Here is a 15766-nt window from a genome sequence, read left to right as displayed (position 1 = left end):
AATCGACAGATTATTGAATTTTATTGAATTTCAATTCAGTTTCATTTTAGTAACACTTATTTTTCAATCTTGTTATTTTTCAGAATCTTCAAGAACTTTAAGCACAGGCCGTTCATCAATGACAAATGCATTCGATGTGGTGAAGAATATCACTAAGAACAACATGGAATCATCAGGTGAGTAGATTTGGATGTTGCTAAGGACCATTTCCGTTTTTTCACTAAATGCAACTGCTGCACTAAAAATGGTATGAAAATACAAAAAAAAATGGTATTACTTGTGCAAATACCAGCGACCAAAATGTGCTCTTGGTTATCCAGTAATAGATAGTAAAATACCATTAAATCATACCAAAATCATATATGTGGAAGACCACAGGAATACCAAAATCTGATTTTCTAAGGGCTCGGGAATACCTAAAAATAAAACCATGGTATTACCATGTTTTGGTATTCATGCAATGTTCAAAAATCCAGAAGACCTCAACTTGGTATTGAAATGGTTTTATTTTGTGGTATTATTTTACCCTTGGAATAACATGGTTTGGTATTGTTGTGCCCTTCCACATACAAGTCTTTGGTATGATTTCATGGTATTTTACCATCTATTACTGGGCAACCAAGGGCACATTTTGGTCCCTGTTATTTGCCCAAGTAATACCAAAATTTGGTATTCCCGTGTTATTTACCCCTGCTCGGGAAGACATCCTTTCAAAATCCGTTGTAATGCTATGAAATTCGAGTTTGAAATAAGTTAAAATACCTTTTAAATTTAGTAAATTGTAATAAATTTTACACCAGAAGATTTTAATTTCAACATTAAAAAAAGAAAAAGATTTTTTTGTTAAAGATTAATCCATGGTGTTAAAAAAAACGGAGCGAGGATGGTAACCGTTGATAGGCTACTGAAGTTTATACAATGCTCTGAGTGGAAATTCATAAACCAAAATGAATAATTTTTCCCTTCTGAATGCACAACAGTTCTTGCAGCTAGTAAATCAAGAATTTGAACTATTCTGCACGTATGTGGGTGGAATTTCGGACTGGCACTTTAGCATAGATTCAGCAGAATGCTGCTACTATTTCCCACTTTGCTTCGTCGAGAGTTCGGAGATTTGGTTTTAAATTTTAATGCAATTAGCAGCAAAAGCTAACTTAAAAAGCAAATCTCTGTGCTAGCAAAATGACTCACCGTGGGTTGCATTTCGGGTTTTCGATGTCAGGTATTTATGGAACACCGGTGGCACCATGTGCAGGATCGCTGCCGTCGAGTAATTGGTGGTGTCCGCTGGTCCCGAATCGCTCGAGTCTGGAATGAGTGGAGGCGCAACAATAAAACAGTTGAATAAATGTTTTCCATAGCTCACGACCTGTCGCATAGCACATTACCATAGTTTATCACGTGGAACTGCAGGAATGCAAACAGAATAAAGATGATGATGGCCGATCGGATGTAAAGCGTGTGGCGTCTACGTGACAGGGCACCTGTGTTTGGTAATGCGATCGGAATTCGTCGACCTGCGGAAGAGAATTAAAAAAAATGATCGAGTATTCAAACAGCTTTCATAAGTTCTTGATGAGATATTATTAAGGGACACAGTCATCTCTCAAATTCGGAACAGTTTACAGATCGACCAATGCTCAAAAAATCATAGCAAATCGATAATTGAACTTAATGATTCGCTTTTACCTTCATTTGAAAGCTTTTCTCGCGATCTTTTGAATGCTTAATCGAACAACTGCCATTTTTCAAGTTTTTGAAGAAACACTTTGACCCTTGAAATCCACAAATTCGGAACACTTTTTTCTTACGGATGCAAAGAAACATTGGTTCTCTCCATGATTACATAATTTTGACAAAATAATGACTTCACGCACTGAAACCAACGAAATTCAAGCTTAAATATGGTATATGAATGGTCTGAATTTTTTTTGTGAAAATATCAGTTAAATTTAGATGTGCCAAAATTGTGGTAGGCACAATAACATTTCACAATTATGAAACAGGCAATTTGGAGGCAATGTTTCGCTGCTCTGGAAAAAATAGAGTTGAAATAAAGTTTTTTGTTCAAAAAGTACTACTTTTGCTAATGAGCAATGAACTGGCAAGAAAATGTCCAAATGAAGTCCTAAAAATAGTAGGGTCAACAGAAAAGCAACATTTACCATGCTATTGACAAATTATCACAAAAGTGTTCCAAATTTGTGGGTGTTCCGAATATGTGGGATAACTGTAATTCGCATTATTGTAGTTAGGATTTTTTCGTAATCTGAACCATCTGGTCTGTCAGTAGCCTCATGTAAAGAAGGAAAATTTGAAAAAAATGGGATGCAATATGTAACTATTGTGATACGATATGTAGACATGATCTCGTTTATAAGTAATTTAATCTTTTCAAGCCTGATGGATCATTAATGACCCAAACAGCAAAACTTGCATAACAAGCCTTACTATTTCCTAATCATTTGATTTTTTTAAACAAAAAATCTGGCTTGAAAAAAGGATTTTTTGTACATTTTTATCTTCAGTCAGCGCGTTAAATCTAAGTAAAATTTTAGGTAACATATACACAGAAACTTTGGCTCAGTTTTCCATCAGAGTCTAATTCGTTTGCTAAATAAATGTTAGACCAGGACTACATCTATTGAAGGCTGTGCTACGTTTTATTCCTGGAAAGCTACAGATTCATTTGTGTTGGGCAGTAAAATTCTTGTACAAATCAGTTAAACAATGAGATTATTTCCTTAAAAGCCCATTTTATTTATTGTGTGTGACGGTTCGTTCGCCAGAATATTTTATATGATGATGGGCTGCGTTATGATACGTTAAATTCATAAAATCAGACGTTTCTGTTTCTGCTTCGGAAGGTACAACCTGCTGCCAGCTCTGCCTGGTGGTGGGGGCGTTTAGCAGGGGGCGTAATACGACAAGATTAAATGGTGTATGCCCTGGAGAAATGCGCGCTCCAGATTTGGATGGAAAAGGAATGCGCAATTTCCAGAACCGCTCGGCACAGTCTCTGGCGGCATGCGAATCCAGCTGGAGAAATCTCACTTTGTGATTCTTCATATCGAAAGGCGAAACGACAAATGAAAGAGTTTCAAAAGCCGCGATGGGGGAGGGAATATATCGAAGGTATTCTTGGAAGCAAAAAATCTAGCAAAAAGTTTTATGTAGATGGTTTTTTCCTTCAAGAAACAATTTAAAATATCAAAAGTTAGGTTTACTTTTGAGATCACAATCTTTATATCTATCTGATTTGATTCATTTGTTTTCATTAAGATAGATAAGAAATAAAGCTGTTTTAATTTTAAATTGAACAACTAGCTTGAAAAGCTACATCTGCTACGTATGATGTACATCATTAGAAAAAATAGTCAGTTGCAGGCCTGTTGGAGGCTTAATAGACCCTAATGATGGTAATTATTACAGCGATAATTTACGTGGAATGCCTAATTAAGGCTGAGTTCTAGTTTCTTACGAAAGTGTATGTATGTCAAGTGGAATTCATCAGCGTTTTAAATAAATTTTAGGATTAGTAATATTATGGATTTTTGAATTATCTTTTCGCAGTGAATTGAACCATGCTCAGATTTAGCGTGAATACTTTTCATTTCCATGAAATTCAATTTGAGGCAATCTGAGCAATCACACTGCTCTTGAAACCCTCTCTAAAGTATCTCTTCAACGACCATTATATCCTTGCGGCTTTCCACTTGAATATTCAAGTTTTTACCCCAGTAAGAGTGAAAAAAAGGGTTCACCACTAGCTGGGACGCCATACGAAACAATTTTCAGCATCTTTTCAAGCCGTCTTATCTGGTGTGTTGCAGCGTGAAAAAAACACTTTTCACCCTGCACAGGTCTTCTTTTTTCCGTTTGGGGCAGCGCAAAAACCGACGAGCCCCGTCTCGAGGCACTCTAAGCAAAATTGAAGATGGAAGGTTTTTTATGATCTTTCTGAAACGTGCTTCTGGATACCGACTGCAATTTCGAGTGTCCAGGATATTGAAAAAGATGAAAAATTATTTAAATTTCTGACGAACGTATGTGGGAGTTTTAGTTAGACGCTTTTGCCCCAAGAATTGAAAAATAACTTTCCAAATGATATTTTTATAACATCAAGACAACAAGATGTTTGAAGCTGAATTACAAATGAACTAAATTGCAAAAATGTTCAAAGGAGCATAAAACTTTTGATGACATTATGCTTGGCTTATTGTAATCAAACTTCTAACGAAATTTATAAAAAGCTTTTGGTCCTTTTAGTATATTCTGGCTTTACTTACCTCTCATTATATAACCAATCCTGGTGTTTGTACAGTCTTTATTTGCTCGTCTGGCTTTTGACTCGCTGTGGGTTTCCGTACCTTTTTCTTCCTTTGTGCTGCCAAAGTTGGAACGTTACGTCGGATCGTAATCTTGAGAATCACACCACACCCCCTGCAAATTTGTAACCGAAACTACCCGAATGAATGTTTCAGAACTTGTGTTACACTTCCCCAGTTTCACACCCGAAAAAACGGATTTTTTTCCACACACTGCACACACCCTTCAACTTTGGAACAGGTTCCTCATATTTGGACTGGTTACATTGCCATCGCCAGCAGCGGGACCGACTTGGCTTTTGGCTAAAGGTTCTACACGACTTGGCACCACAGCAAGAAACATGGCGTCGTAATCCGTGAGGCGGAACGGATAATGGTATCCCCTCCTCGTTTAAAGGGATTATTCCGGCGTGGTGGTGCTTATTTCCGCTTCCGGGACGGAAACGTTGTCGTTTGAGGCGTGTTTGCCCTTCGTTGAACAGGGACGGTTCAGTAGCCGGACGAGGTACACCGGTCGGTATTGCAAACCGGGGCTATCCTTCCGGAACCCGTTAGCGGCTGTATGCTTGACTTCCGGAACACCATCTGGAATGGATGAGAGGAAAATAATTTGTTTTAGGTCACTTGAAAGATAGATTAATAAAAAATATGTTTTAGTTGAATGCAAATAACAGGCTGAAAATGTATTGACACATTCTGCCGTGACGTTACAACGGTTTGACGTTTCTTTTTTCATTTTTTTGTTCCTGTAACTCGGAAATTTCACAGAAAACACCTCAATATTTTTCACAGATTCAGAAAGTACGTTTAATTTGCTATAAGAATCAACATTGGGCAATGGATTTAAAAAAGTTAAACTTTTTTTTGCAGGCGCTGTTACGTGACGTTACAACGCAGACTTTTAATAAAAGGAGAACATCCTTGTGTTGTAATGTCACGGAAATTCTCAATGCTGTATCTTTGTGAAAAATTTACCAGTTTCGATCCACCCTGTTGCTTTCGACGGGAAATGTATTCTATTTTCAGGATATGTTAAGCTTTGCTGATTGAGGTGCTTGAAAACACGATATTTTGGTTTATTGCAGTTTGCGTCAAAACTCAAGGTTATACATCTTTGAATGTTTGTAAAAGTTGGTTTCACAAGCCTTAAACTATACAGAGCCCAATCACAACATCTAAAATTTTCACAAAAGTATACCAGCCCGGAAATTGTGTCGATCACAAATTTTGAATGATCACTTTATGTCTGTGCTGCATAAATTCTCAAACTATCTACAATATTGTTTCAGTTCTACTAGCAGTGTCCAATTTCAATATGCTACCTGAGGGTCCACTCCCTCATAATGTGGTAAAATGCCAGAATGGTTCTGAAATACTGTTACAACCTGTACGGGCGCACATTCCGAGCTGGAGTCATGTTGCGGTGAACGCCGAGAATCCTGCGGGGGTCAAGCTCCAACAATATCAGAGATAGAGGAATGCGCTGGAAAAATCATAACTCTTCCGACCCAGAGCTACAGCCATCCTATAGAAACGCCCTCGCTATCAGTACTGACTATGGTTTGGTAGAGTTTATCAAAGCTAGGGTGGATAACGTTGAATGTAAATAGAAGAAAATATTACACAACAAATTTTGAAGGGTTTTTGTACATTTCAGCAAAAGTCGGTTTCATTCAATTTCGAGCCACCCTATCGTGCAACCCAAACTCAAACCCAACTTCCGGTGCGCATTCAACAACGAGGAAATGCAATTTGAGAAAATATTCACATCCTTTTTGCGATAGTAGTACACGGTGCAGGAAATGATAACAGATACTGGTAGTATTTTTTCACGGTAGAAAAGTTTAGCTTGTTCAGAGAAAGTAAAACTACTTTCAGAATAAGTGGCGACACAAATGTTTTTGTGGTCTTGTAATATTCAAATCGAGCTGGTTTGTGCGCATCGTTTGTGGACCAAGTTGGAAGTTCTCGATTTCCTCAAGGTCCAAATCACCGAACAAAGAAAGCAGAAGCAAAGCGGTCGATGCTCTGATTTTCCACTTGACCGGAAGCCAAAACAATCACTTCAGAACAAACGGGCCGAATCGTTTGCCAGGGAAAATTGGTGAATGTTGTTTTCCTGTGCCCGTTGGAAGAGCCAAGCCTTATTATATTGGTTTATGATCAAACTCTGTGGAAAGAACCAAAGCCATCATTTGAGAAGCCAAATATTTTGGATTTAATTAAAAGGATTTCTTCTAATCCGGCTTAGATTACGAAAACTCGACTGAAGGAGAGGCGTCTGTTTACACGACTAAATGATTTTTCAGAATGTTTTTTCACCAAATGAAATCATTATGTTTGTTAACACTTAAAACTGTTTAATATTTCGTTTGATCGTTGAAAAAACTGAACCCACTGATTCCGATAAACTAATTTGACAAACAATAAAATATAGGTCACCGCAAGTGAAACTTTAATTGAGAAAAAGGAACACTAATTAAATGTTAAACAACGGTTTCACTTCCACTCCCTCGCCATATTTTCATGACGAACTTTTTTCATTGAAAGCTTTTCCAACTTGACCCGCTGCTCTGTGCTTTAGAGGCAAGGAGCAAAAACACCTATTCCTCAATATGTTCCTTCCCACAGTTTGCCCAGCGCTTGGGATCTGCTTGGAAAACTTTTGCTTCCGTTGTTGGAACTTTTTCGTTTTTTTCATGGCGGTGGTGGATTGTAAAAAACACATTGCGAATTTTAGGTTCTTTGAAGTATTTCTCTAGAAATGGGCCGACCTCATGTAAACCTAACGACTTCGAATCTAAATCTGAAAAATTTATATATGTGTGTGTGTGTTTGTGTACGTGCAATCGTATTATAGAGTTACTACGTGCGCATGTATTGCGTGTTTGTACACGAAGGGTATTTAGGTTAAAATTTGTACCTGCCAGCTAAAACAAATGGTAAAATAGTGTGCGTGAGATGGGGCTTAGATAGCTCTATAGCAGAGTTGTTAAAATATCAAAATATCAGCTCTCAGCAACTACAATTATCCCACCTGAATATTCATGCCTCAAATACAACTCTGGAGTTTTTTTTGAAAAGGTCCAATAAACCAAATTATCAGTTTTTGCTTTTTGGGTGTTTTTTAATACCCCTGGCTCAAGGCGGTTTCAAAAACACCCAAAACGCAAAAACTGGAAATTTGGTTTACTGGACCTTTTTTTAAATAAAAAACTCCAGAACTGCTCTTCTCTCCTTATTGAAACTCTCAGCGCCGAACATAGCCGAACACGTTTTCGTGTTTGCACACTCGCGATTGACATTTTCCTGTTTTCTCTCATTCCCGCTTCCACGATCATGCTACCGCAACAGCGTTTAACCACAAAAGCCTCCACAAAACCAATTTCGCAAACGCAGTTTAGTGGGACGTCATGCGTGGTCGGCTCCTAATCGCCATCTCGCGTTCTCTTTTTGCAGTTTTCGGAGAGGTTGAGAGACTCAGCGGTGAGAGCGCATAGTCGAGGAAAAGGAAAGGAGTGATAGAGAGAGAATGCTATCGCTGGGAATCACGTGATCACGTGAAGAGATCTCACAAGCTATAGTGACGGCCGCTATACTCTCGGATTTTTTTGGTGCAGAGATAATCAATTGCTAGCTTTTCTATCACTCATTTGCAACACTGCTCTATTGTATCAAAATTTGAAAAGCACTTGAAGACTTACTACATTCAAAGGAAAAATATATATCATAATCTGCAACAGTGGATTTGCTGCAGAAAATGGTACATTTTATAACAGTTTTTGCAGCAAGCTCATAGGGGAACTATACCCTTTCTCAGCCTATTTCTATTATCGGCCTATCAGCACTTTGATCATGAATTACAGCTTTCATAAAGTGTTTTTGACTGTTCCAAAGTAATAAATAGCTCAAATAAAAGTGAGCAAGCAAGTTTCCATTGTTGATACATCTGAAATGTTGATTTAATAGCGGGAATTGGCAAAAGTGATTAGAATTGGTCGAACGGCTTAGAGTGATTAAAATGGGTATATTTCCCCTAATTAATTTTTGCCCTAGTATAAACATGTCAGTGATCTGCAGTTCACACCAATACATATATATGCTAGAGCATCCACGAGAATGTACTTGTGCTCTATCCCTCTTACTTCATCAAGCGTCCCACGGCGCAGTGGTAAAGTATCAGATTTCCAACCAAGAAGTTTCTGGTTTGGTTCTCGTTTCAAGAAGTTTTTTTTCTCAACACCATCAGACTGTCATCGGTAACGGGTATTGGAGCAAAATGATGCGAACACCGTTTGGTTGTGGGCAATCGATTCCAGATGAGAAACGATCCCCAGTTGTGTTGGCCCGATTCGGAATTTTAACCCCGATCACCGCTTACGAGGCGGAAGCGTTACCACTAGGGTACATGGCTCGGTCATGTGAAAGAAAACAACGCAAAAATATCCACAAAATTGAGATTGTAGTGTAAAACAGTTGTTGAAAGTGTAAAACATTTGTCTGTCAGTGAGTTACTGTCATCCCACATATTCGGAACGGTTTCCAGATCGGCCAATGTTCAAAAAATCATAGCAAATCGATAATTGAACATAATGATTCGCTTTAACCTTCATTTGAAAGCTTTTCTTGCGATCTTTCGAATGCTGTATCGAACATCTGCAAATTTTAACTTTTATATGAAGTTTTTGAAAAATTACTTTGACCCTTGAAATCCACAAATTCGGAACACTTTTTTCTTACGAATGTAAACAAACTTTGAATCGCTCCAGGAGTAGGGTAGAGTAGTCATCAATGAGACACGGGGAACAATGATAAAATGGCTCTCACAAGTCGAAGTTTCAACCAATCAGGCTCATATTTGGGGGAAAGGTGTGTCTACTGGATACACGTCTGCCATATTAGTGGCTTTGGTTATGGACGCTCCCTTGAAAAGTTATTCATAAATGTTTGATTCTGGGGTGTAAAAGTAAATTATGGACAAAAATTACTTTTTCGCTCGTAGGCTGCCATTTACACCAAAACTAATATTTCTTCAAATTTCTTTCGACGTTCCATAGGGATTAAGTTGGGCTACAATGCATTGCAATGTCCTTTCATTAGATTTGGCCAAAATTTAGAATAAACTCAGAATCCAGGGCTGTCTCATTGTTCCCCACTCATTTCAGCCCATGGGTAACAATGAGACACTTTGATTTTTCTTCAATAAACTTTTCAAAATCGATGGAAATCTTTCAAAACATGAATTAAAAGTGATTTTTGGCCTATTTATAGAGTTTAAACTTCATTAAACCAAAAATACAAAGTTATTTGGTATTAATATATGGATTTTACAAAATTGAAATACTTTTTAGTGTAACTTTTGTTATTAAAAGTTTCATGTTGGCAAAATTGCTCTAAAATGTTCAAGGCAAGTCACCTGCAATGGAACAATACAAAAACATGATGTTTTGCTAGAAAAATGTTGATTTTCGTAGAGTGTCTCATTGTTCCCCACCTGTCTCATTGTTCCTGCCAAGTGCGTCTACAATGAGACAGTTGAATAACTCTGGCTGTAGATGTCGGATCGATCTCATATTTTTGTCAATGTTAGAACACATTAAAAGAATGATAATGCAACTAAAAGCTCATTAAAACATGCTGATGAAAAAATTAGAAAAATCGTTGAAAGTTGAAAACCAAAAGTGTCTCATTGATGACTACCCTACCCTACATATTTATTACCAAATAATGACTTTACACACTGAAACCAACAAAACTCAAGCTTAGTGATGTTTTATACATTGTTTGATAACTTTTTTGTGAAAATATCAGTTAAATTCAGGTGTTCCACAATTGTGGGAGGCACAATAACATCCCACAATTATGAAACAGGCAATTTGGAGGCAGTGTTTTGCTGCTCTGGACAAAATAGTCTTGGAATGAAGTTTTTTGTTCAAAAAGTACTACTTTTACTAGTGAAATAGCAAAATAATGTCCAAATAAACGTTCTAAAAATAGTAAGGTCGACAGAAAAGCTACTTTTGGCATGCTTTTGACAAATTATCATAAAAGTGTTCCGAATTTGTGGGTGTTCCGAATATGTGGGATGACTGTAATTTGGTAAGTTCATTCAACGTGAAAATTTTTTTTTGTTTCAATCTAGCGAATTACGGAACGTCTAGTAAATTAGTGCGGCAACTTTTATAACTTTCTTTTTCGCTACGACACTGAAACGAGACATCGTGCACAAGCAAGTATATTTTATCTTCTACACCGTGTGCCGTGTCCTCTCGAAGGTAGAGCTCTAGCATCCTTTCGTCGTTCCGGAAGCATCACTATGAAATAAAGTTTTTTACTTGATCATTTTCAATTTCCTGCCGGTTTTCTCTTTCCTTGCAACAATTTTCAACCCAAGCGTACGACACTCGTTTTTATTACACAATTTCATAGTCACTTTTTTATTACATATTCATGAAATTCGTGTCATCCTTTTTCCTCCCGTCCTAGAATCGCATCTGATCTCAGCAGTGACGTTGGCGCAACCGGAAGCACATTCAGTGTCCTAATGCCCAGCGTGAATGAAACCAGTTAGTGGATCCGGAAGTGGGTTAGGAGGAGGTGTATAGAACAAACTCACTAAGTGCATCATCCCCCGCCGACGACAGAAAAGGAAATGTTGTGTTTGTGTGTGTGTGGCAGAGGCAGTGTGTGTGTGTGTGGCAGAGAGTGGGAGGTACCTACACCGTTGTGTTGGTCGCGGCAGACGATAGCCCGGAAAACAAAAAAAAAACACCCTTTTTGAAACATCAGTGGCGAAAACTTGCGGAAAAGTCATGTGTACAAGGAGAAAGTGGATGCCGTACACTTGCGCTGGTACATGCTGTGGAGGAAGATGACGCTATAAATGGGAGAAACATGTAAGTTTTATCCTTTGGTTTTCGAAGGTATACCAAAGTTGTATAAAAAGAAAAGGAGCTTTCCGTCCGTCGTTATTTGAAGAGTGCAGTCGGTGATAAAATCCTTCCAACCCAAGATTATCACATAAGTATCGAGGTACTGTTGGATCTTAAAGTTTTAGCTAGATTGGCACGATACTAAACTTTTAACAAACGTAATAAATGAAAAAGTTTTGCGAAAAAAACTCAACAAAAATCATGTTCGTTGGTAATTTGAACTAAGTTATGATTTCAGTTAAATATGCTAAATTCCAACAGAACGTCTCAAATATAGCTGCTCTGTTTCCACACAGTCAGTCCGAATTTTACCACAGAAGGTTCAGCCATCGTCGTCACACAACCGCAATAAAAAGACTAATGGCGGACCATAAAGTGCACTTGGTGTCACCGTGGGTGGCTTTGGAGCCAGTAAAAGAGAAAGTATGCAGTGTGAAGTAGCAAGGATTAAATTGCATCCTTGCAATTTTCATTCATATGGGTCCCAACTCAAAAATGGGAAGGTGGGATGGTGATGAAAGTTTGCCGTCGTATTCGTTCGTATTAGGGATGATTATAGCTTCAGTTTCTCTGGTGCAGTCGGAATAAATGTCGTTCATGATCTCTATTAGTTTAAAAAAAAAAGCAATTACTTTACGTTCTTTATGAGGTACATCGTACATGGTGATGTGAAGTGTCATACAAATTTATCAGTTTTTTCCCAGATTTATATTATGGCAATTTAATAATCGTTACCATCGGGGTACGGCAATCGAACCCACGAAAAGGATTCCCAGTGTGCATTTTTAATCTTTGAAATAAATCTTACTTTTCCGAACCAGACAGAAATCGAACAAGTCTCGGATTAGTTGTCAAAAAGCCGTAAGAGCCATTGGTAAACAAAGTCCTTTTTGCATCGGTATTGTTCATCTAGGCGTCCTTCAAGAGCCCCATACTTAAAATAAATGAAAATGAAAGAAAAACGAAAATTAGTATCAGAGTTCACAGTGGCTCTTACGGCTTTTTGAAAACTCATCCGAGAAGTTAACTTCCGCTTACAAGCCGAAACCAGCATCCTGAAGCTCATCTAGCCAAATTATTATACAATTATAAAAAAGTTAGACATTGTTTAATCAGTAGTTCGACCATATTTCAACTAGCAAGCCGTTTGATTGAATAAAAGACAGAGGCTTGCGGGATGCACACAGAAGTAATATAAATTAAAAAAATAATTCAAACCAGTATTCAGTATTTTCATATGAAAATGATGTCGGCATCCATCATAAAATCCTTCAATGGTTAGGAATAAAGATGGCACGACCAACATAGGTTGATTAAGTCAGCTTCTCAAAAACAATAATAAAACAAACGTTTTGAAATCATAGACATGTGACACAGTCAGATTAGGAACAGCAATTTTTAGAGCACTTAACAAATAACTTAACACGAAACTAATAAAAAACAAAGCTAAAACAGCTGTCCCAATTCGCCCTATGTGTTCTGTTTCGCCCTAGATGACGATTTCTAGCAACCATTCTAACATGGCTTTAAATTACATGAGAGCAATTCTTACTCTACCAAAACCGGAAATGGATTATATTGTTTTTTTTTTTATTTGGTTCAAACTTTGTGGGGGCATTCCCTATGACCAAAGAAGCTATTTTGTGTCATTGGTTCACCTATACAAGTCTCCATACATTTTTGGCAGCGTAAACATTCAATCAGCTGTAACTTTTGAGTGAATTTTCTAATCAATTTGGTGTATTAGGCAAAGTTGTAGATATTGTTGAGGATTATTGAGAACAAAAATTTAGAGGAGCAGTTCTCTAGGATTTCGGTCATTCGATTTTTTTTGTATTTTTTAATCCGACTGAAACTTTTTTGGTGCCTAAAGAAGCCATTTTGCATCATTAGTTTGTCCATAAAATTTTCCATACAAATTTGGCAGCTGTCCATACAAAATGATGTATGAAAATTCAAAAATCTGTATCTTTTGAAGGAATTTTTTGATCGATTTGGTGTCTTCGGCAAAGTTGTAGGTATGGATACAGACTACACAGAAAAAAAATGATACACTGTAAACAAAATTTGGTGATTTTTTTATTTAACTTTTTATCACTAAAACTTGATATGCAAAAAAACACTATTTTTATTTTTTTTTATTTTTTGATATGTTTTAGAGGACATAAAATGCCAACTTTTCAGAAATTTCCAAGTTGTGCAAAAAATTTTGAATTTTTTAATCAATACTGATTTTTTCAAAAAATCGAAATATTGGTAGCAAAAAAATTTTAACTTCATTTTTCAATGTTAAATCAAATTTGCAATCAAAAAGTACTTTAGTGAAATTTTGATAAAGTGCACCGTTTTCAAGTTATAGCCATTTTTAGGTAATTTTTTTGAAAATAGTTGCAGTTTTTTATTTTTTTTTAAATAGTGTACATGTTTGCACACTTTTGGAAAAAATATTTTTGAAAAGCTGAGAAAATTCTCTAAATTTTGCTTTTTCGGACTTTGTTGATACGACCTTTAGTTGCTGAGATATTGGAATGCAAAGGTTTAAAAACAGGAAAATTGATGTTTTCTAAGTCTCACCCAAACAACCCACCATTTTTTATTGTCGATATCTCAGCAAGTAATGATCCGATTTTCATTGTTAATATATGAAACATTTGTGAAATTTTCCGATCTTTTCGAAAACATTTTTTTCAAAATTTTTAAACCAAGACTAACATTTTTAAAGGGCGTAATATTGAATGTTTGGCCCTTTTGAAATGTTAGTCTTGATTTGAAAATTTGAAAATATTGTTTTCGAAAAGATCGGAAAATTTCACAAATGTTTCATGTATTAACATTGAAAATCGGACCATTACTTGCTAAGATATCGGCAATAAAAAATGGTGGGTTGTTTGGGTGAGACTTAGAAAACATCAATTTTCCTGTTTTTAAACCTTTGCATTCCAATATCTCAGCAACTAAAGGTCGTATCAACAAAGCCCGAAAAAGCAAATTTTAGAGAATTTTCTCAGCTTTTCAAAAATATTTTTTCCAAAAGTGTGCAAACATGTACACTATTTAAAAAGAATGAAAAACTGCGACTATTTTCAAAAAAGTTACCTAAAATGGCTATAACTTGAAAACGGTGCACTTTATCAAAATTTCACTATAGTACTTTTTGATTGCAAATTTGATTTTACATTGAAAAATGAAGTTAAAATTTTTTTGCGACCAATTTTTCGATTTTTTGAAAAAATCAGTATTGATTAAAAAGTTCATAACTCGGTCAAAGATTTTTTGCACAACCTGGAAATTTCTGAAAAGTTGGCATTTTATGTCCTCTAAAACATATCAAAAAATAAAAAAAATTAAAAATAGTGTTTTTTTGCAAATCAAGTTTTAGTGATAAAAAGTTAAATAAAAAAATCACCAATTTTTTTTTATAGTGTATCATTTTTTTCTGTGTAGTCTGTATTCGTACCTACAACTTTGCCGAAGACACCAAATCGATCAAAAAATTCCTTCAAAAGATACAGATTTTTGAATTTTCATACATCATTTTTGTATGGACAGCTGCCAAATTTGTATGGAAAATTGTATGGACAAACTAATGATGCAAAAAGGCTTCTTTAGGCATACCGAAGGCACCAAAAAAGTTTCAGTCGGATTAAAAAATACAAAAACTAAAAATGAAGAAAAAAGACCGATTTCGTAGAGAACTGCTCAGAGGACAAAAACTCGCAACTTTTGAGCCATAGAGAAGTATGGTCAAAAAATCTGACGCGGAGTTAAGAATTTTTGAAAAAAATGTGATTTTTGAAAAAATTCGAAATTTCATGTAAAACTAAATTGTGACCTAATTTATTATTGTAAAATTGAATATCATTTCTAAAAAAAAATTTTTCGAAAAGTTCAGAAAGTTCAGCTATAAAATTACCTAAGATACAATGAAGATTGGACCTCTGGTTGCTGAGATACAGCGGCTTAAAAAAAACAGGAAAATTTATGTTTTATTAGTCTCATCCAAACAACCCAACATTTTCTAATGTCGATATTTCAGAAACTAATGGTCCGATTTTCAATGTTAAAAATTAAATGTTTTAGTTGCTGAGATATCGGCATTAGAAAATGGTAGCTTGTTTGGGTCTCAGCAACCAAAGGTCCAATCTTTTTTTCCGTGTACCTATTTTTTCTCAATAGTCCTCAACAATAACTACAACTTTGCCGAAGACACCAAACTGATCAGAAAAATAACTCAAAAGTTACAGCTGTTTGAATATTTACGTACCATTTTTTGTATGGAAAGCTGTCAGAATTACATGGAGACTTGTATGGGTGAACTAATGACACAAAATAGCTTCTTCTCTCACAAAGATTGAGCCAAATTAAAAAATACAAAAAAATAAAATTTTCGAAATCGGCTGATTTTGTAAAGAATTGCTCATGAGTTTTTCATTAAGCAAAACTCTAATAAAAGTATGGCCTGAGCATCTTGGCTGGTAATTTAAAAATGTCAGATTTGTCAGAGTT

The 15766-nt window shown here is 36.1% G+C and overlaps 1 protein-coding gene across 12 annotated transcripts in view; it reads right to left on the bottom strand.

The window, feature by feature from the left end:
• LOC6035340 (alpha-1,6-mannosyl-glycoprotein 2-beta-N-acetylglucosaminyltransferase) overlaps positions 1-15766 on the bottom strand; it is a 74336-nt gene that overhangs the window by 33020 nt on the left and 25550 nt on the right. For all 12 annotated transcript variants that reach the window (XM_038248468.1, XM_038248472.1, XM_038248469.1 and 9 more), the window contains 3 exons: positions 4290-4913; positions 1389-1517; positions 1192-1308 (listed from right to left, as the gene is read on the bottom strand). In XM_038248468.1, the coding sequence (XP_038104396.1) occupies positions 1192-1308; positions 1389-1517; positions 4290-4296 (253 nt within the window). In that variant the 5' untranslated portion in view covers positions 4297-4913. The remainder of the gene's footprint in view (positions 1-1191; positions 1309-1388; positions 1518-4289; positions 4914-15766) is intronic.

This window comes from Culex quinquefasciatus, chromosome 1 (genome assembly GCF_015732765.1).
Source record: "Culex quinquefasciatus strain JHB chromosome 1, VPISU_Cqui_1.0_pri_paternal, whole genome shotgun sequence".
Taxonomy (NCBI): Eukaryota; Metazoa; Arthropoda; class Insecta; order Diptera; family Culicidae; genus Culex; species Culex quinquefasciatus.
Note: the sequence above shows the minus strand (reverse complement) of the source record. Positions and strands in the feature narration are given on the sequence as shown.